The sequence below is a fragment of the Eimeria mitis genome, genomic scaffold (assembly GCF_000499745.2).
Source record: "Eimeria mitis Houghton genomic scaffold, Emh_scaff18, whole genome shotgun sequence".
Lineage (NCBI taxonomy): Eukaryota > Apicomplexa > Conoidasida > Eucoccidiorida > Eimeriidae > Eimeria > Eimeria mitis.
This window is the reverse complement of record NW_013570119.1, coordinates 18,799-40,833: the sequence shown is the minus strand read 5'-3', so window position 1 is coordinate 40,833 and position 22,035 is coordinate 18,799. Positions and strand designations below refer to the sequence as shown.

The following is a 22,035-nucleotide window of genomic DNA, read 5'->3' as shown; positions in this document are numbered from 1 at the left end:
CCTCCTGGACTACAGTATTGTAATAGATGTTTCCACCCATAAATTGATGGGTATGCCTCGGTTTAACTTCGTGTAGACTATTCATTTAAGTGCTGGAACGCGGAGTTCATTTGCGTCCTACTTTGTGGGGAAGAGCATATTGTACTTAGGTAGCGTTTCCTGAGGTGCGATGGCTGCATAGAGCATCACGCATCGTGTGCAAACCTGAAATCAGTCAAGGCCGTAGTCTACGAAAGCCAAGCCCACTTCTAGAGTGCCCTCAGAGCACGGGAAATGTCGGTAGTACAGTTGTTGATCTCAAAGGGGCGCGGGACCTAATACGGGCAGCAAGGACCGCTGAGCAAGCGAGCGGTCATTAGTAGTCATGATATCCAGGTGTGCTTAAAGTAAGCTCCTTAAAAGCTACTTCGATTTAGTGAATACTGAGATGACGCTTCACACCAAGCAATAGCCTCCGCAAGTGACTAATCGTAAGGAATGGCCAGCCCATTACTCTAGGCTAGTGGATATTTACGTGCTAAACCACGCATCGATACAGTAGTGTTTGCTATCTCCACTCGTAGGTGCCATAGTACTGTTTGCTCCGTAATCATTTCAAATTTCGCCTCTAAAGCAAAATGTGCAGCAACGCTTTTGGACATCTCTATCCTCGAATGCAGTGAAATTACGAGCGGAAAGGCTAAGCTGCGTGGTTGAACCCACACCAATTCAACAGAGTCTTTGAAAGTATATACGAGCTTGCCTTGGTTTTTTCGGGCAGCTGCTCGTTACAGCGCTGGGTTCCAGAACTGCGAGGTAGCTTTTGGGGAGTTTAGAAGCAATTTTGGCTGTATTTTGGGTTAACGACGCCGTCTAAGGGGACGGAATCAAAACGTAGCAGTACAGTTCAGCCTGATGAAACTCCAGCAGCTTCGACTGTTCCACTCCCAAAAGTGTATCCACAGATGCTGGTGATTTCAAGCGGTTTGCCTGAGGCTCCTGAACAAACGACCCTTCAGTGTCGTTGGTTCCCAAGTTGGTGAACGGAGCAGGTAGGAAAAGCTCATTGTAAGCCCCTTTCCTGGAAGTTCCATTCTTTCTTTGCCTCTGCTTTGGTAATCGACGAATACGAGCCGTCCGCCGTCAGCCCGCCGTGGATATGAATTTTAGAACAGTGGCGGGAGAAGAAGCAAGATTCTTAGACCATCCCCCAGCCGATAAACCCGTATATTCGCCTCAGCAATATTAAGAAGGACAGTAGTGAACAGGCTGAGACGTTCTATGCGCGTTTAGACAGGGTTAGCGTTGCGATGGAGGGAAAATGGTTTAGGGGTCCGTGGAATGGATGGCAGTTGGCGGGCGTAGAAGGCTTCGCTTCAGTGTCAAAACACAGAGAGGCAAACTGCCTTTAATTTTGAGAGTTCGCCAAGGTTTGCCGGTGGCGAGAACAGTTGCAAGCGCAAATGTTTCACCTGTGAGTGAAGGAAAACTGCGATTAGGGAAAAGCCAGAGTAGATGAAACCAAAGTCTACTGTGCTGGCATATTTCGCTTTGTAGTCTTGTCGGATTTAGAGCACTCGTCGTCTCAGCAAGTATTTGAGAAAACCTGCGATCTAATGTCAATTCCGTCGATGCTTAAAGAAGACATCAAGCTCCCTGTTATGCGCATTTTAGCCCAGTACACACACTCCATAGCGGAACAGCCGCATTCTTTCTCTGATTATGGTTAATTAGTTACTTATGCAGGCAGGCACTGCGAGAGCGGCAATGCTCTGTAGTAGCCGTCTCTGTTCAGCTTGGCAAAGGTGACTAGGCAACTTCATATGCTTGATGCAGCTGGCGAAAATTGTCAAATACTGCTCAAGGCTTTGGCAATGCTCGGCTTTCTCGACCCATAATGCATGCTGATGTAAAACGGTCATGTGGAAAATGGATTCTCTTGGCGACAAACCAGAAGCAAGACCACTAAGACAGTGTGAGCGCAAGTCGCAGAGAAGGAAGCGGATAGCCTCTCTTCCGAGAGAAAGAATGGTTTCCGAATGTGTTTTAAGCAGGCCTCCTCTGTCCTGCACGCAGCAATACCAGGTTGAAAGTGGAGCCTCGTAAAGACAGTTAGTAAGCAAGGCGACTGAGAAAATGGTGTACCGCGGCTGCTTCCCGATGGGACGCTTTGTAACAAATTTGCCGTGTTTCAATTTTTTAATGGAAAATATATGCATCTAACCAACAGAATAAACCTGATTTTAATCGGTTGCGGACATTTTCTTCCTGGCTAGATAGAACTTCGCTCTTCGGTTCCGCTGAGGGGTGACTGCTTTCAGTTGCCTGGCAATATTCGTCAGCCTGATAAGAACATGTTAGTGGAAGCGGCGTACCTTGGACTGGTATCCCTTTTCTCAACTCCTCTTGCCAATCAAAATTACAATTATTACATGAGCAGCAAAGCATTCTCTTTCTGATTGTTTTGGCGCTTGAGAAACGAATAAAAAGAGCTTACCCAGCCGGCCCCGCTGTCATTTATGTCGTCAACAAATCGTAGCGATCCAGCAGCAAGAGTGAAAAAGGTACTGTCGGTTGTGGAAGCATGGCGACCCTTTGAAACGTCTTTGCGCTGAAGTGTCTCAAGTACATATTTATTCCACAGATCCTGTACACCTGCTTCTTTTGCTATTTGACTTTCAAAGCTGTCCACCTCTCCCATGGTGTCTTCACCAACACCGGATACGTCATTATGTTTGATGCTTTCCTTTTTAAACTTTTCATTTGCTTGAGCATTAACATTCGCTTGCGAACGAAATTTTTCCATTTTTTTACGAGCATTTACGGCCAGTAGGCGAGCCCCCAGAAATCCAAAGTGACGGATTGGAAAATACTCTGCTCGACGCTTTCCAGACTGCAAGAAGAACAGCAACACAACACGTTTCGGCAACCCCTTCCATCAAACGCACGATCTGAACTTCAGCCGCCAGGCCAATTTGCATGTACAACTTGCCAATTCGCCTACGAACGACGAGAAGTAGTAAGCACTAATCACCACCTGGACGTCTTCAAACGTGCATGCCCAATGATTACCTGGACATCTGTAAATGTGCAGGCCCATCGCAGTTGCTTCTTGTCGAACCAGATGCCGGGCACGCGCGCAAGTCTGGAAGCGTGACGTATGAGCACTCGGGAAGGCTGAAATAAGTCCTCCACAGCAGTGTACGACTTGCATAACTTGCAGATGGCCCAGTCATACTAGGACAGTCTCCTAAAAAGACCGTAGGGACTATAGAGGTAGGTGTGCCTTACCGCTTTTGACAGCCGCCTGTCTCTTTCTTCATCATATCCGCCGTCTGTAAGTGAGCTTAGCGCGGCGAGGTGCCGGTTGGCTGAAGCATCTGCCGTCGATCCAATTGCTGCAGTGGAATAACATGGAGCCCGCAGCATGGTAAGTTCAGTAGTGCTTCAAGCTGCACACATTCTACGGACAAATCATCCCCAGTGCCTTTACATATGAAACGCTGTATGCATTCCGCGTTCCTCGAAGGCTCACGGTTGGACATTCCGAGGAGGCTAGAGGGTCCAACTTTTTGATGCTGCGTATTTAAATGCTCCTTCAAGGGCGAATCGTCAGCTGTATTGCTTTCTGGCAATGAGTCAGCAGTTGCAACGCAGGATGAACTTTGTCCGAATGGAATATCAGACCCTTGTTGCGGCAACACCTGCAGTGTCAGGCCTTCTGAGATTGTCTTTTCCTTGTACCTTGAACCTCTTGGTATATGGTTTGTCAGGCGTGTATGTATAGCCAGCAATCTGGCACGTTCAAAGCCGTATCGTGCTGAAACAAGAAGCGGGGAGGCACATCTGATGTAACTGATTTTGTTGCGAGAGCCTTTTTTTATGTGTTTCAGTTGCAGAAGCAGTATCTTCAACCGTAATATAGCAAACAATTTTGGTTGCCTGGAAGCGTGAACAATGCAGCACATATACCTATTTGGCTCTCACCTATGGGGAAATACTTGGCTTTTCTGTGCCCCGATATGTCGTACCACGTCGCCTTCCATCTGAGAGAGTGCTTGTCAAAGTGGATGCCTGGCGTGTGGTGAATTTGCTGAAAGTGTTGCAACCGTAGGCGATCGTATCTCAGAGTTGTACCCATTAGAAGCTCCTTTTCTTGAATATTTGCCTTCAAAACGTTTTGATGACAGGAAAGTGACCCTCTACGGGCTCCCGTAGCAGGTAGGTTGCCCACTTCTGCCGTATGAGAAGGGCTAGCATCTTGAAGAGGATTGCAAGGTGGTCGAAGCATTTTCACTGCTGATGGAAGGTCACCAGGTTTGGCATCATCTTGAGTAGGGCCTAGCCCATTGAGTTCGCGCGAGTGCAGACCAGACAAGCCTGGTGCTCCCCGCTGAAAATATACGAAGACACCGAGCAGTAACGTACTCAAACAAGTGAATTGCACGATAGGAGTGAGTATTGTCGTGCCATAAAAGCTAAATACGCCTGGTTACNAGATGAGAAATTACAGAGAGAATTAGGTGGAACATGAACCGATTGGACTGAAAGTTTGTGGCTAGTAGCGAGTCCCTGTTGCTCCTGTGCAAGTACTCACTGGGTTCTCATGATGTGCCAGAGGAACTAATGCGGCGGAAAGAAACGTTTCTTGGGCTGGGGACTGTTCGTACGAGATTGATGACAGCGACGGACAGTTGCGTTCACTTTGCGTAGCCATACTATCTCGGCTGCCGACCCTAGGAGCTGCTGATACGAATGAGACACCCGTCTCCATGTTATTTTCAGCACAGCACAATTCCCGGGAGTTTCGGCAAGTAATTGAGTTGGAACTGTCCCTGATTTGGCCAGAAACATGTGGGCGATGAGGAGCAAATGGGGCAGCTGGCGCTACCATTCCGGGTACCTGTGGTGTGGGCTCCTGCGTCCTATTCAAGTAGCAGGCGCCTGAAGCAATTAGGCGGCCTTCCACTACTGCTTGGGGTTCCGTTTTTCTGTTGACTGCTGTGCAGGGAGAAGGGACTTTAAGTTGGTCTAACTCAAGGACTGAAGTGAATGGCCACTGTGACTGCTGCGGCCGGAAGCCAGGTAGGCTATGCAGCTCGCCATGAGTAGTCCCGCCAGGAGAGCTGGGAGCTGAAGCATGATCATCAGCCGTTTGACTCAGCTTTTCTCCCTTATCACTGCCACCAGAAACGGAAATTCTTTGCATTGGTGGCGTCACTAATTCAGAGTTATGGCCGGGAACTTGGACGCCAGTTCTAGTAGTGGCGGTGCCTGAGACGTCTACATTTTTTCTATCCGAGGATGTTTGGCTGTTCGCTGTGACCATAAGACACGGTGTAGTGAGAGGCATCTCTGAAAAGCATGGTGAGCAAATTCGTAATCTTTCTTGCCACGTGCGGTTGCACAGGCTGGGGCCCGCAATTGCCGGCTGCGGCTGAAGGGACAAAGTGACCGGCGCATCGGTTGTGTAGGAAGACAAAGGCTTCTCCGCACGAGAGGCTGTAACCACTGCTAGTGATGCTTTATTGGAGTTGCCATCGGTGTGCCTCACAGAGCTGGTTGGACCCTCTGCACCTTGAACAGGATTCGTCAGAAGTGGCGTCGATGGCTCCAGAAGCACTGTTTTGGTGGATTTGAAGCTTACTGCCATGTCATACCCCTCGCGCATTCCGAAAAGTTTAACTGGGAAGTACTTTGCCGCTCTGCGGCCATTGTGGGCCCATCCCACAGACCAACGTAACTGCGAAGAAATACAGTTAAGAGTGACGTGACAATGCCTAAAAGCTCTCTGAAAGCCCACGGGGGCATTTGAGACCTAATTTTTTTGAAAATCAGTAGCAGGCCCTTTATATAAAACTGTTGCTAAACGTAGCAGCAAACGAGTGTTTGGAAGCGCGTCTGCTTACCTGATGCTTGTCAAAATATATGCCGGAAACTTTTGGGTACGTAGCGGCTCTTCGAATGAGAGCATCTACTACCCGTGACCTCTCCCTTTTATACTCTTCCTTGGGAGCACCCCCGCGAAGCTTTTCTAGATGATCCAGCCAAGCCCGACCATCATCAGCATCGTCTAGGTGCTCCAAAGACGACATAGCATTCCCAGACCGTACACCGATTCCTCCCTTCGCCAGTGTGGCACTAGCGGCAAAAGTTTCAGGGCCTTCACAGAGTGCTGGTGAGCCTCCAAATGAATGGCAGCTCATGTCGTTTTTAGATGACTCTGTAACATTCCACTGACTATGCAGTCCACCAGATATTGTCTTTTCGTAGGAAGAGGTCCATGAAGCGGCTGTGCCTTGTGCTACATTGGAGCTCTGGCAAGGGCAAAATAAAGAGCTTGTATTGTCTTTCGTGGGATAGTCCTCAACTTGTCTCACTACCATTCGTTTAACTGATAGTTTCTGATCTTTCGTTGGAGCATACAACTCTTTCTCTACCCGCACATCCTGTGCAACTTCAATGGAAACATTTTTAAGCCACCTGCTGGGCGCAGAGTCTGTGCCTTCTCGCGAAGTGGAGACAGATGAGTCGCTGGTGCAGTCTTCTGCGGAGGGTTCAGCTATGGCGGGCAGAACAAGCCGCTGCCCTGGGTATGGCGGGCTGTTTGTAGATGAGGCATGCGGAAAGACTGAAGCTTTGCTGTTGGCGTCATGTTCAGAACCGTGCTTTTGTATCTGCCCCTCACTGTGTCTTGAGGGAACAACTGGGCACTGTAACCACGGAACGACAGTCGATGATAAGACATTTTCCGTTGAGTGCTGGCTGGTCAGCGGAGGAGACAGAATCGAGCTGGCTGCGGGAGAATGCTCAGGGCTGCTGAACGGGATAGGCGGCATCTCACAGCTAACAAAAGATGACACTAGGCTTCTAGTCGGCTTACGCGTATCCTCAGTAAGAGAGTATCTAGGGACACTCTGCGTTGCATCTGCTTCAACACTTGCGGACGTAGCCCCAAAGCGAGAAGATGCCAGAAGACGGCAAGGCTCGTCTTTATATGCATCGCTGGAAGCTGGACTATATGCCATATTTTCACCAGCTCTCTTCGAAACGTCCAAAGGGACGAGGAAGATGGCGAACAACGCAGGACTCCTTGGTGCCCTTAAGATGCATTAATGCACACCCTTTGAGGATAAGGATATTTTCAATCCCACTTGCAGAGGTTTTGTATGTTGGTTAGAAACGTTTCCATAAGCACGAGGGCAACAAGAAAAGCTCAAGTCTGTACAGGGCCCAGCCGTCGCCAAGTGCCCATTCAGCCGAACCTTTCCAAAGTGTCGCAGAAACCTCCCGAGTAACGTGCTACCCCAAAGGGGATAAACATAGGTAAGGAAGTAATTCTGATGGCAAATCGGTGCAGGCCTTAACAAAGTCACGGTAAACTGCCGAGCTGGCCTTAATGGCCCACACACCCCTGGTTCCCTAAGCTACCTCACTTGAGCAGAGGTCTACTGAGGCCTTGCCATGCTACGTAAGCCTGAAGTTTAGCCAAAAAGGCATCATTTAGAGATTATATGTAGTAAATATCACTTAGAAAGCAAACCGTTAGAATTGATAGGGTTCCACCAAAGTTGTGCGCCTGGCACGACCATTCAGGAGTCAGCAATCATGCACTAAAGGAGAGCACAGGCAGGATGCCAGCCCCACAAGAGAAAATGGAACCTGAAAGTTGGGGATATTTATGATAAACTTTTTTACTTGAAGATGGATAGCTTTAGTGTGTCTACGCTCCACAGGCTGTCTCGTGCCCCCGGAATTATGTAAGTTTTTCTGGCTTGTACGGATACCAGGAAGCTCGGAAAGAACGTTCGTCTCTAAGATGCGATTTAAATGGTATTTCATGGAGTGATTGTAGGTCTAGGGCCTATATAAGGAAGGATAGGTCTGACTACCTGAGTTCCCTTGAGTTTGTGCAAGGGATCCGTTCCCTGCACAAAGAGGAAATCCTCTGGAGACCTTCTGTAAAGACCCGCAGGGCAGTGGCTGGCGGGGCGATAGCAGGTATGTCGGCTCTTCTCCTGTTCAAATGGGACGTGGTCTGATGCAAGCGATAGCTCCTTGCTTCTCTGCTACGGACGGAGGCATGGGGAACCGTTTCAAGGGGGCTTTATTGCGGTATTTTCAAAGGGTTTTGTGGAGTTGAGAATGAGTATCTAGCTCCTGGATATTTTAGAATGCAGTGCAAAGTCACGGTGCACCGCAAATAAGTTGACAGGCAAATATGCTTATTGATTCTCCAATTGGTAGCGTACCCTAGAAACTAGGCTTACAGGCCGTTTTCGACTGAGGATTTGCGGATAAGTATCCTTAAGGATCATTTAAAAAGGCTAGACACGTGCACCTTGGCCTTAAAAAATCATCACGNATCACTCACGCTTAGCTCATATGCCCTGGAACTACTCTGTTGCAGCAGTACCTGGGTAACAGCTTGAAGGATTGGACACCTAGGTGTTGTACGGGGGGCGCTGTTCACGAGGATGTGAGAACTGCAATTTGTTACCATGCGAATGGGGCAGAGAACACCGTTGGCAGCGAGCACATTCCTTGCAGCTTGATAGTCTAGACTATGCAGCGCCAATAAAATATAGCTACTACCTGCACCCCTTGGCTATACGCAGATTTCGGGCTGCTGAGGGACGGCAGAAAACTGGCCGTTTCTAGAGAGTAGAAACGGCTCAAGTTGGGAAGTATAAAAATATCTTCGATTTTGCGAACCGAATTAAAGGAATTGTCACACATTTATACGAAAACAGAATTTTGGGGCCCCTAGGAGATGATTCCTGCCCTGTTTACGTGTTTGTCTCCATAGGGGTGACGAGCAAGCCCCAACTCGGGCTTACAATCTCGTAGTCACAGCTGACAAAATATACGCTCACCTACGTGTTCGCTAAAAGCAGGACCTCAGGCTAGTTCAATTGAAAGGCAGGACTTGGTGAATTTTCAGCGGGTAACCGTGTTCTTTGCTGTTACAAGATCATCGTCGGAGACGCTACGATGGGAATCTGAGCTGAACACCATAAATACAAGGCAGCAGGATACAGTTAGCCTTGCTTTAGATGGCCGCCTCGTGTTCGCAGAGTATGCTGATAATGTGCTTACTCAAGCTGAGGCGGACAGAAGGAATGGGCCCATTGGTGGGTCTACCCTGAACTGGGAATGCCTAATTCTAAGCGGGCGCAGGGCGGCTACCGAATGCTAAGTAAGTCTTTAACAATGGTCTACAGTCTTACTGCATGCAAGGAGGCTGCGCCTTTTTGCATGTGTGCTTGCCTCGGAGAAGGAGGCGTGAGAAGCAGTGCTATAACTTATGACCGCCTCCGTCCTCACCGCACTAGTTCCAGGGGTGTGTGTCGCTGTGCCCAGGGCGACACCAGGTTGACGGGGAGATTAGCCGCATTTTCTTTTAACTCCTCTGGAGCATTTTGACTTTAAATCAGTTATTGAGAGTCCTCATCTAATGTCGAAGACTCCCATTACACTTGGTAGCAGTGGGTTGTTAAGAGTAACAGGCGCGAGCTGCGAACCGCCCCCCGCGTATGGGCGGTTTCGAGTATAGCGCACTGTAGCCTCAAGTGAACCTCTACTAAAGAGAAGGAAAAACTTCATAATGTATCTCTGCTAAAATCCTTGTCAGATTCTGTCTTTTCCTCTCTCGTTTAGTGGAGAGGGAGCATAATATACCCTCCACCTGGAAGGCGAGCAATGGGTGGGGGCCACGCCGCACTGGAAGAAGCGTAGTATACGCAATGCAGCTAAATGACTCACAAAAGGTGATGTCATCTATTAGGGGAAGAGTTTTCTGAACGGACAGAAGACAACTGCTCCAACACACCTTATGCCTGCAGCTGTTGCTCATTCCAGAAAAACAGATGAATGAGAAGGATCCGAGGCTCCTTCATCGGAAGCTTGCCGTGTACTCACTACTGGGCCCGCAATTTCTTCTATTGCCTGAAATTTCCTTTAGGAGGTCTTTCGCCTCTATCTCTGCTTCACCACTCCGGACGAGCCCTTGAGGCCAACCAAGGATGTAAAAACCTCTGTCCGGAGTTAGCACAGGACCGCTAGCTGGATCTTGGTAGGCCGCTTGCATGCAAAATACAGATGCTCAATTCGTGTGGAGAGAGCTAGTGCATGCTGCAAAGAAAACTTGGTTGTACCTGCATGACAGGCTTTCTTGCATCATTACGTGCAGCGAGGTGCGCTGCAACTGTGAGAAACTCCCCTTCAGAAGCGCCAGTCCAAGGGGAGTTCGGGGCCTTAGGGATCATGTGGCCCTCGAAACTTGATCTCACTCACGTCAGTAGATGCACTAGTCTCTGCCAGCAGCTCTGCGTCTTGTGCCCCCAACGACAACACAAAAGCAGATAAAAAACACAATTGTGAGGCCTAGTAGGGATCGAAGTTCCCTCACACGATGGGGTGATGCGAATCCATAACACTAGCGGTACTGCGGGCCCTGTAAGCTGATGAGATGTGGGGAGAGCCCTCAGTCCCTCACATGCTTTGTTGAGATCTGTTCAAAGTCATTTAGAGTATTTCTGTTTAGTATAAATATTTGCAGTTAGCTTTACGTATTACTAGGTTGTATCTCTGAAGGACTACTGTGCGGCTCATCCATAGAACCCCACGGCTGAGTGTAGCGAGCTGGCAAGCAATATCTATCATACTCTGACAACAGCATAACAAACTAACAAACGCTGAAGGAAAATAGTTATCTCAGTTTTTTCTCCAAAATTGTTCTCTTTAGCAACCCCACTAGAGCAGACACTGCGGCCTCTGGGGCTGGGAGAGGGGACGGCGTAGCATGTTGCAATACCTTTTGCACCAAGGCTCATGTCAGCCTCCCTCATAGCCATACCAATGGTCACTTCATTAAGAATGTTTAATGCATTCACCAGTGTTATACACAATGCAGATCAATAAGCACGCACAGACACTTCCACTGTTCATACAACCCTCACTCATGTCACAACGAGCACGGCATTGTCGCCGTGATTGTAGTTAGTATTCACTACACGTATAGTGGTAGTGGCCACCTCTAAATCGCGTCGATCTTAGCTAGCTCTCTTTCAACCGCTGCGACAGAGAGACCGAACCGTACGAACTGATTGTTCGCACAAAAAAACGGACACTTATGCGGTTTCACAAACCATTACTTCTCGCGTAGTATTAACAGGGCACGCCGGAGACGCTGCAAGTACTCCTGCACATTGTGGCAGAAGCGCATCATCCATGTGTATTACCATCCAATCCTCGGTGATTGGCAGCAAGAAGTCGCGATTTACCTGCCGCTGTAGTTTGGCAGGTGCGTTCACAACTCCAAATGGCATACATGTGTTCTCCAGCTTGCGAGGGCGAGGGTGGAACGCCGTGTTGTGCCTGTCCTCCGGATGAATTGGAATCTGTAAAAATACTTCTTAGAAAAGGCAACATCCAGCCGTCAACTAGCGGTTTTGGACGCACTTCGGTGTTGGCAAAGAAAAAGGACGGCAGATGGTGCAAACGCTCAGCAAAATCACAATGAGAGAGAAGTTTACCATACCCCTGATTGACCAAATTCTCGAACGCTTACATGGTTCAGTGGTATACTCAGCGTTTGACTTATCTGGAGTTCATCCGCCTGCCGCTTAATGTTGCTCGTCAAGACGTGCGGGTAGCCAGCAACTTCGAACGGAGTTTGGGGCTGCGCCGGGAATGAATTCTATGCTGCGCATTGAGCGATGAGTGGCCTGCCCGCCGGTAGTCCTTTGTTACTGAGTACATCTGAGAACTGTTCCCTCTGTTTTACCAAATTCCGCTGCTCCTCGGGAGTGAACTGGAACGAATCTCATAAGATTTCGGACTTCACAAGACCGTCACGAAGAAGTGCATGTATATCGTTCTCGTCCTCTTCAGTGCCTCCTGACTGCATGAGAGAATATTCGCTCCGCTTTCCTGGGGGTCTAATTTCTACTGCTCTAACCAGAGAAGATGCTAATGCCGTTGGGACGGCTCAGATGTGTACACTCTCATCCCGTCCTAGCGGAGAATCCTCTCTGCCGCCATCAGGGAAACGCATTTGCTCCTTGTGCTGGGCCACCCACGGCATGCGTAGGATTGTGTTGTAACTGGCCCAGGTAGAAGTTCGTCGTCATATTAATGTGCCACGTTCTGGAACTAAGAGAGCATTTTACGCCAGTATTGTCGACTCTTGTATCCTTCCTGCCATCGGCGATGCGTAGCCACAAAGCTTGCGCCACTGAGTGGGCGGGTAGGCTGCACCACCTTGCTGTCGCTTCCGACAGCAGATCCACTTCGCATTCCGTATCGAGTAGGGCGAGCACCTCTTGCCCTTTACTGCGTACTTGCACAAGCTCTGAATGGACTCGAGGCATATCTGAGGGTGTGGCCGTTATCTCTTGCGGCCCTGTCACTGCGCCGCATGTTGGGTGGGGGCCAAGCCTTTTGGCTGATTGCTCTGTTTGCGCCCCTGAAGGCGCTGTTCGAGATCTAGTTTTCTTCCCTACTTCTTTTAATAAGGCTGCAATCTCGAAATGCGTGACCTTTGTGGCAAAAGAAGCAAGTGCGCCGTTCGGTATGTCATTTTTGCTTTCTGGGTGTTGAGTTCACTGGTCAGCTGTCGGTTACTGCTTCTTGCCCGCTTTCGGCTGGTCTGGGATTCACAACCTCAGTATCAACAGGCTCCGAATCAAGATCCTTCCCATATTTGCTGTCTTCCTCTTCGGTTAGGGCTGTGGAAGTGGCATTTTTTCCGCGAGGGTACTCCATGTGAGCAAGTTCCACCCTTTCAGCCCTCATTTCTTTCTTCCTAGTCCAGCTTGTTGCTGACCGCCTCTTTCGGGGCAACAGGTCCTCTATAAACCAATTATACAGCAGCTTCCGGTCAACCAAAGGACTTCTGTGCACCAAGGAATGGTACTTCCGCTCGTAACGCTCTATCGGCAGCTCCCCTTGCTCAAGTTTTCTCAGTTCCTTCATGGGAAGGCGGCTTGAATTTGAAAGAGATTTTGCTTGCGGGAAGGAAAGTAATTTTTATTTTATTATCATTTTTCAGCTACGCATGATGTCACCACGTAGAGATGGGATTTGTGCTCGCCACTGCCTTGATGAACCATGCGGCGCTACCAAGTGTAGCGCTTGCTTTCCTGCCTGATTCAAGGACAGGAGCGAGCTGCAATGACAGTAAAGGCTAGAAGTCAGAGTTCATCCCCAAAGCAGCTGAACTCCTTCTCCTATCCCGAAGTATCATGGGCGTTCAGCTCCTGAGCTGGGGTTGCAAAGAAAGTGTGAGAGACTCCTCTTCAGAAGGCCAGACTAACGGGAGTTTGGGGCCTTAGGGATCATAGGATCATCGGAACTTGATGCCATTCTCGTCAGTAGATGCGGCAGTCAATGCCCACAGCTGTGCTCTGCATTTTTTGCCCTCAACGACAACACAAATGCAGATGAAAAAACACAATTGTGAAGCCTAGTAGGGATCCAAGTTCCCTCACTCGATGAGGTAATGTGAATCCATAACACTAGAGGTACTGCCGGCCCACTAAGCTGAAGATGTCTGGAGAGAGCCCTCAGTCCCTCACATGCTATGCCGAGATTTGTTCACGATAACGAAGAATATTTCACTTTAGTATAAATGTTTGCAGTAAACATTACGTATTGGTAGGGTGTACCTCTGAAGGACTACTGTGGGGCGCATCCATAGAACTCCAGAGCTGAGTATAGCGAGCTGGCAGGCATTAGCTATCACCTGATACAGCAACATGACAAAATTGTTCTGTTCTGCAGCCCCACTACAGCAGGCACTGCGGCCTTGGGGGCTGTGAGGGGAGACGGTGTAGCACGTTCCAACACCCTTTGCACCAAGTCTCATGCCAGCCTCTCCAATACTCATAACAATGTCTCTTCGTAGACAATATTTAATGCGTTCATCAATGTTGTACTGAATGTACATCAAGAAGCACTCACAGACACTTCCACTGCTCATTCAACCTTCACTCATTTCGCAACGATCACGGCATTCTTGCCGTGATTGTAATGAGTACTGCCTAGAGGAAGGAGGCAGCCTAAGCTGAGTTAAAGTGGACATCGCTGCAGCTGGGATTGCAAGCTTCCCTCACGTGCGAGCGCAAGGAAGCATCAAAGAAGCCTTCTTTATTGCGTGCTTCACCTCTGAATACACTTCTAGAGAGTCTGCATCTGCTTGCTTGCAACCTACTGAACCCAAGTCAGCTCCTACGCTAAATGCACTCAGACCACCCTACACCTCCCCTGTTCCGAGGGACAATTGGTATTCAACTCATGGCCAGCGGTCCTTCGGCAAGATGCAGCCTAGCTGCAGCTGCCGTGCGCCTCGTTGCAGCCTGCGACTCAAGCCAGCCTCACCTGCGAGCACAAGGGAGCTTCAACAAAGCTCCTTTACTGCACGCTTTACGTCACTATACACTTAAGGAATTTATTTGCTTGCATGCCTACCAACGGCAAGCAAGTGCTCCCTTCCCAACTGCCGGTAAACCACGCCACACATGCGTTGCAGCGCACCCCGCAGCGGCTGATGATGCAAGCCACCATCACATGCAATCACAGCGAAGCTCCATTTGCTGCTTGTTTTATCTGTATACCCCTATTGAGCATCTGTATGTGCTTGCAGGCAGCCTATCACGGCCACGTGAGTGCTGCTGTGCTAACTTCGGGCACTATGCTACACAACTCACCATCTAGACTCGCTCGCTTGGCGAGCCAAGCATGTGTTCCTCAGTGAAGGGACAGGAGTCTAAAAAAGGCAGTGCAAGCATGCGGAAAAGTATAAATAATTATTGAAGTAAATTGTAAGCACGAAATTCGTGAAAGCTGGTGTGTTCATGAAGCGAGCTGAAAGCGCAGGCAGTACGGAGTGCTCAGCTGGCAGCAGCACACCAGCCCCTCTGGCCGGCCTAGCGGCGGTTCTGCAGGCACACCTTCCCCCATCAACTATCTGCATCTTTCGCAACGGAAGTGGCCCCATTTTACGACGGTTTTGCTGATTATCATTTGCACATCTGAGTTCCCCTGGGCACTAGTGCTACAGGTAGGTTAAGAATTGCACTTACTCGCACTCACGCACAGCTTGCATGGATGCTCTGACACTTCCGCCTGCTGTGCGCTTCGCATGGTATGCGAACAGCAGGTTATCCGATGAAGAAGGCTGTGTGAATATAATATTTTCAATTTATTTGCTTTGCTTGTACCTTTGGGATGTCAGTGCAGTGGAAGCGTGCTTGGCCATCGTTCTTGACTCGCCATTCAGGATTGCTGTGTGCGCGCTTTGTGGGACCTCTCAGGTTTTTGTCTACGTCTGCTGCTTGGGTGCTTTAGCCACAACTCTCCTTTAAATTTTCCTTTTAGGCGAAAATGGCGGACGAGGAGGTCCAAGCTCTCGTCGTGGACAACGGGTCCGGAAATGTGAAGGCCGGAGTTGCAGGTGATGATGCGCCTCGCGCAGTGTTCCCTTCGATTGTTGGCCGCCCCAAAAACCCTGGTATCATGGTTGGAATGGAAGAGAAGGACTGCTATGTGGGTGATGAGGCCCAAAGCAAGAGAGGTATCCTTTCTCTGAAGTACCCCATCGAGCACGGTATTGTAACCAACTGGGATGACATGGAGAAGATATGGCACCACACTTTCTACAATGAGTTGCGTGTCGCACCAGAAGAGCACCCTGTTCTCCTTACTGAAGCACCCCTTAACCCAAAGGCAAATCGTGAACGCATGACGCAGATCATGTTCGAGACCTTTAACGTTCCCGCGATGTATGTCGCCATCCAGGCCGTGCTCTCCCTGTACTCCTCGGGTCGTACAACAGGTATCGTCCTTGATTCTGGTGATGGTGTCTCCCATACTGTCCCTATCTATGAGGGTTATTCTCTGCCTCATGCTATGATGCGGTTGGACCTTGCCGGTCGTGACTTGACTGAGTACATGATGACCATCCTTCATGAACGTGGATATGGCTTCACCACCACAGCTGAGAAGGAAATTGTGCGCGACATCAAGGAGAAGCTGTGCTACATTGCTCTGGACTTCGATGAGGAGATGAAGGTGAGGGTTGCGGGACAACTGGCAGCTGCTGAAATCACTCNGCTGAATCACTCGGCGGCAGTCATCGTCAGTTTTTGTACCTCTGTCTTTTCCATTCCTTCATATTGTCTGGTTGCCGTTGTGTTGGTGTCCTGCAGAATGCCGAGGACTCGAGTGACATCGAAAAGTCATATGAGTTGCCTGATGGCAACATCATCACTGTTGGCAACGAGCGTTTCCGGTGCCCGGAGGCTCTGTTCCAGCCGACGTTTTTGGGCAAGGAGGCATCAGGTGTTCACCGCACCACGTTCGACTCAATCATGAAATGCGACGTGGACATCAGGAAAGACCTATACGGCAACGTTGTGCTGTCCGGCGGTACCACCATGTACGAAGGGATTGGCGAGCGTCTTACAAAGGAGCTAACCTCCTTGGCCCCGTCGACGATGAAAATCAAGGTGGTCGCTCCGCCTGAGCGCAAGTACTCTGTCTGGATTGGTGGGTCCATCCTTTCCTCCCTCTCCACTTTCCAGCAGATGTGGATTACGAAGGAGGAGTATGATGAATCTGGACCTAGCATCGTCCACCGCAAGTGCTTCTAAACGCAATAATAGATCGGGTGGTAGCTTGCGTAGCGGCTTCACGACCAACCCATTCCACATTGCCACAACATTAAGGCATTCTTGTGTGCTGCCTGGCGTTGGGCCCGCCGACTGGGCTCGACAGAGCGCGACATACTGAGTAGTAGCTGAGAGAAGCAATTTCCGGGGTCTAAGACGTACGCAGACGCGAAGGGTGTCTGTACTCATTAAGACCTCGTGGGATTGGGTCCTGGCTACACGCTTAGCTGTCCGCATGGCGGGAAGATGGGGGCGGCAGTGGCTGTGGCGGCCCCGTTCTTGGCAGTTTTGCAGGCTGGTTCGTGCATTGTTGCGCTTCATGAAACGCAGCGAGGGGCTAGGGATAAGCTCCGTGCATTCATTCCAGTACGGCAATGGAGGGGCCCTCAAAGCTCAGCCTGCTGGCTTCCCGTGTTCCTTCCAACTTTACTTGAGAGCATGCGCATCGCAGTTGTTGAGGCAACATGGAATTAGTCTGTTGTGAGCGCTGCAAGCAGCAGTCAGCGTTGTGTGCAAGTTCTAGAATGACGCAGTTCACATTCAGGGAGTTAGCAGCATGCATCACGCCTGCCGTCAGGACAGTGCGAAGTAGGGCACAGGCACGGTGGAAATTGTAGCTTTCAGAGTAACTGAGGAGTTAAAGCAGAGCGTGCTATCTACGCAGACATACTGAGAAGAAGGCTTTGTAGGTAGTGTTTGTAGACAACAATGGTGCGCCTTGCACACAGTTTCGGTATACTAGCGATGCCTTAAAGGGAAAGTGTGGGCTGAGGCTCAGGCGGTTGCAACAGTAGTTGTTCTGTGGAGAACGGTTCTTCGTGCCACGCAGCAGTGGTAGCGAACTGGGGGAATATGTAGCCGTAGTGGGTAGAAGAAGTACTATTTTGAGACGTCAGAAGGCGTTCGCAACTGTAGCTGCTGATGGGCGCAGCTAGACCACACCGCATTTTCTTGTCTAAAGGAGGACATCGCTTCAAGCGGAAGGGAGTGTGCTGCTTTCGCGAACCAATAGCTGCACTCATGTGTTGTGGCAAGCCGTTCATGCAGCAGAAGGGAGCTGCTGGGCGAATAGCGGGGGGCCCATTCGAGACTAGAGCGTTCCGCTGGATTTGTTTGCATGATTCTTCGGTAGAGCAGTGTCAGGAATGGCTAATACTAGTCAAGCTTTTGCAGCGGATTGTTAACGGATGGATCGCAGCTGCCGCTCGCAAGAAATACGGCTGAAGCTGGTAATGCAACATTAAAAAGAGGTCTTTGAACGTTGGAACAGGCCCAGCTAGCCAGGCGTCCGGGGGAGTTATTGTTCAGGACACGCAATCGCGTGGTCAGAGGAATTTATCTTCAACACAATGACCTTTTAAGGTTCATACCATACTTATCGAGTTCTCCGGGCGTCAATTTGGAGAACACATCTTTGATATATAGAGTATCGGGACGCTCACATGGATTCCATGCAAAACAGTTGTCCAGTGTTGAACGTGCAAGCGGATGGAACCAACCTGGAACAGTTGGTTTCCTGCGGTTGTAGAGAAGCGCGTGTATGACCCCTGAGCAAACGCAACAGCGAGCTTTGCAGCGCTTGCTACTCCTACTTCTCTGTGGCATGTGGGAACACCTACTTTTTTGCAACGTTGCGATAATGACATACCTTCGTTGGAGTGGATGTCCTCGAAAGGAATCGGGCCTCCAAGGATTTCAATGAGGCAGCATGCCAGTCCCCAAATATCCAGCTTCTCGTCCACGTAATTGCCTTCCACAAAACATTCAGGAGCCATGTAGCGGGGAGACCCTCCGTTGTCTTCCAGCTTGAGCTTCCCGTGTTGCTCCAATGATCTTGTCTTGCCGAAATCGCAGAGCCGAATATTGTACTGCACAAATATGTTGAGCACCACAAGCATCATCCACCAGGAGGGAAGACCAGGAATTCAGCCCCCGAGTCGAACGCGGGTGCTCACGTTCGAGAAAAGGTAACTAGCTTACCGCGTCGAGGCGAAGGAACAACTATTATTAACTAGCACGGGAAGGGGGCGCGGGCATACCGCAGAAGCCATTCTTACTTACCTCCCTATCAACAACAAGATTAGCTGTCTTCAGATCTCTGTGGACAAGGCGCTTCTCCGTATGCAGGAAGTGAACCGCCTCTATAAGTTGCCTACACATTCTGAGTCGAATATCCGCAGGAATATTTGCTTTGTTCTCATACAAAATATCGAAAATGTTCCCCCCATCTAGATATTCAGTCACTAGACCCACAAAGTTCTGATCAATACAGACACCGTAGTAACGGACAATGAAGGGGTGTTGAATCATGCGGTAGGAATTGATCTCCCTTGCAACCGATCTCATTGCTTCCAATGTCATTTTGCCGTGGGCTTGTTTTATAGCCACAACTTCACCCTTCCAGACGGCCTTGTACACTGTGCCAAAGCTGCCTTGGCTGATGCACGATTTTAGAGTGAAGTCGGCACTGTTAATCATCTCATTCTCTGGAATGTTGAACACAAAGTAGCGGTAGCCCATGGACTCAACGACGCGAGCGGATGCCTCGTGTGGATGGCGACTGTTGGAACCCCAGGAATATGGCGTGCATGAGACCAGTCCCTTCATGTTGCCGTTCCCGGAAACAGGGATCATGTGAGTATACGACCCCTCCACTGCAACTTTGTTGAGTGCGTGACGGGGAAGTTCAGGAGGAGGGCTTTTTGCGTCGTCCCGACGTCGATAGGTGATCCTGCAGACTCGACGACTTGAAGATGACTGCCTTGGCTGCGTTACTGACCTTGCATCCATCTGACGCCTCGCTGAGTGCCGCTGTTCAGCAGGTCTTGGCCACGCGCTCACAACGCGCATTCCGACAGTAGTACCAACATGGGAAGGCATCTTACCTGGTGCTGGTGAACCAGCCAGCCTGGCAGCTGCCTCAGTCCGGAAAACTTTCTCTCTGGGGACATAGGTCTCAATCTCTGAATCAGAAGCGGGAGGGGATGGTTCGGCTGTGCCTTGGGATGCGGACGTTTCTCTATCGCTCATAGATGCTCGAATTTCCTCACTCTTTTGGTATCTGTTATACAAACTGCGAAGGTCAACTGCTCCCATGAACTGCATCGCTTGGTCTCTCGTGCTGCGCCCATCGTCAGACATGCTGGTCTCGAATGAGGCTTCAGACATAGCAGTCCCTTCAACATCACGATTCTTGACCTTCTTCAATATCTTGTCCTTAGCAGCAACTATGTGGCCAAGTTGCATTCTGTCGAAAAAGGAACTGAATAACACCGGGGCTTCAACACGTCGAACGGGAGGACCGGTGACTTTATCAGGCCCTGTTGCTTCTGAAGCTGCCGAGAAGCCGCTGAGATTATAATTCTGAGAAATGATTGGTGGTTTTTCTGGTAGAGACGTCTGCTTGACAATCTGGGCACGGCAAGCTCTCCTAACGTCTTTGGGGGGAACGTATGAAACTAGGCTTGATCGGGATGAAGTGTATCCACCATACGAACACGGAGCTCCTCCAGGTCGAGAGGAGAAGCTACCCGCGCTCTTCCACATTCGTGTAGAGCTATCCTGAATATAAGCAGGAAGGACCTCTGGGCTCGCGTGTTGAGGCGTGGAGTGAGGCGGCGGCTCCTGCTTAAACTCGTACCAGGGCAGCCCACATGGCATTGAGTTGCTTGGTCTAAGCCGCATAAACCCATTAGCACCGGTCGGTAAGCCCGCTGATGCTGCTTGGCTTTGGTTAGGCACTGGGAAGTCTACAGGCGAGTAGGTGCGCCCCCAGACTGGCGAATCTATGCACCGATTCTGCGTGGCAACCATCGTCGGCCGGATCATCATTGTTGGAACCACTGCAATGAAGTGAAAGGAAATGAATCAAAACGCCCTTTGCGGTCTAGGATGAAACATGGAGTAGGAGGAATATTCGCTGTCGTATGTGTCGCTGCTGCCGCTGCCGAGAGCAGCAACTTCAACTACAGGGCGAATGAGGGGCTTGCAGCCTGAGTTATGAGGTTCACAATTGCCTGTGTAAAAATCAACTGAGGTGTTACTGGTAGAAAGTGAAAAAGGCCGAAATTTTCTGATGGCGCCGCGCCAGGAGGGCACCGTGACAATCTGCCGTCGTTGGCGCGAGGAAATGCGGCGATCGCGGTGACACCTTGCATCCAGGTGGGCCGCATCTGTTGTTTCTGGCTGAAGGTATTTCAATCTAAGGGCGAAGGATTTAAAATGCCATCATTGGAGATAGATCGGGGTGCATGGCGAGCAGATGGTCCATTAGCTGTCTTCACGCGATCGCTGCCGAGCGCGATCATGGGTCGGCGTGAAGTCGAATGACGCTCTACTATTCTACCATCATACGCCATGCCGGGTGTAAAATACCTCATATTTGTTGAAATGTTTAGTACAATTCAGATATCGGGCTCAATTTGCCTCTCTACATCTGCAGAGACACGAGTTCTCCGAGCTAGCGACCACTCGCTACAATCGAGACTCTGCGCCACCGCATGCCTACACATCTGCATCCAAGCACTCAGAGGTCTGGCCACAAAAATCCATATGAAACAACGATCGTTAGTGGGGGATTCCTACAACACAGTAAATTTCCTTAAAGAGCTGCCACACATTATCCGGCGCGTTGTGATCCGTAGATTTTGCCGCACGTTATTGCTGGAATTTCCAGGCGTGCGCATACAGGTTGCTAGCCCCACTTTGGGGGTAATATACATGCTATTCTCCCGTACAAATCCATCTTCACTGACATTTTTGTGCACTGATTGGAGCACTTGGCTGCACCTGTTGGAGTTCCTTCGATGTAGGTGGTTCACTGGACAGCGCTAGTGCAGTCTGCCACGGCATATTAGATGCGACGAAATTGTAGTATGTGGATTGTGATCCCATGTGTGTGGGACCATTCTACGCTTGCAGGAAGGAGACTACCAAGGAAAGCTCTTGACGTACTCGCTCCTCTTTCCGGCGGGAAAGACAATGCTCTCCCTCCACACTAGCTGGGAAGCTGAAACCTATAATTTGTCTATTGACAAAATATCTGACAGCTAAGATTCGAGGTGCCGTGCCTGCCACTGGATGGGGAACAGCAGACGCGCCAATATTTATAAGATACCACACTGTAATACTCCGTTTGCCTTTTCCCTCTTCCCAGCAAGACGAACAAGCCTCATTGGATGCAACCTCCAGAGGAATACAAAGTTCTGGCGTGCGTGGACACTTTGCCTGGAACTGGCAGAGTTGGTAGCAGCACAAATAGGTGCCTTGCGACTTTGTTGCTGCAGTGGTTCGTACGAGTTCAACGCAGACAGGAGAAACACTGGCAGACAGTACAATATTTGCTACTACGGATTGACATTACATGGACATCCGCAAAAGCTGC

At 49.8% G+C, this 22,035-nt stretch overlaps 4 protein-coding genes across 4 annotated transcripts; 1 reads left to right on the top strand and 3 right to left on the bottom strand.

Annotated features, from left to right (window-relative positions):
- Positions 1 to 1,897: 1,897 nt before the first annotated feature.
- EMH_0017020 (uncharacterized protein) lies at positions 1,898 to 6,818 on the bottom strand (the record flags this gene model as incomplete). The annotated part of the gene is made up of 8 exons (XM_013495884.1): positions 1,898 to 2,045; positions 2,204 to 2,322; positions 2,477 to 2,872; positions 3,052 to 3,156; positions 3,271 to 3,377; positions 3,967 to 4,372; positions 4,883 to 5,722; positions 5,889 to 6,818. The coding sequence occupies 8 exons, from the start codon at positions 6,816 to 6,818 to the stop codon at positions 1,898 to 1,900; spliced, it is 3,051 nt and encodes a 1,016-aa protein (XP_013351338.1).
- Positions 6,819 to 12,591: 5,773 nt separating this feature from the next.
- On the bottom strand, positions 12,592 to 12,957 carry EMH_0016910 (uncharacterized protein; the record flags this gene model as incomplete). The annotated part of the gene is made up of 1 exon (XM_013495883.1): positions 12,592 to 12,957. The coding sequence occupies one exon, from the start codon at positions 12,955 to 12,957 to the stop codon at positions 12,592 to 12,594; it is 366 nt and encodes a 121-aa protein (XP_013351337.1).
- Positions 12,958 to 15,366: 2,409 nt separating this feature from the next.
- Positions 15,367 to 16,634, top strand: EMH_0016800 (actin, putative; the record flags this gene model as incomplete). The annotated part of the gene is made up of 2 exons (XM_013495882.1): positions 15,367 to 16,053; positions 16,191 to 16,634. The coding sequence occupies 2 exons, from the start codon at positions 15,367 to 15,369 to the stop codon at positions 16,632 to 16,634; spliced, it is 1,131 nt and encodes a 376-aa protein (XP_013351336.1).
- A 1,359-nt stretch (positions 16,635 to 17,993) lies between these two features.
- On the bottom strand, positions 17,994 to 20,483 carry EMH_0016690 (Tyrosine kinase-like (TKL) protein, putative; the record flags this gene model as incomplete). Its single annotated transcript, XM_013495881.1, has 3 exons — positions 17,994 to 18,199; positions 18,301 to 18,520; positions 18,714 to 20,483. The coding sequence occupies 3 exons, from the start codon at positions 20,481 to 20,483 to the stop codon at positions 17,994 to 17,996; spliced, it is 2,196 nt and encodes a 731-aa protein (XP_013351335.1).
- Positions 20,484 to 22,035: the final 1,552 nt, after the last annotated feature.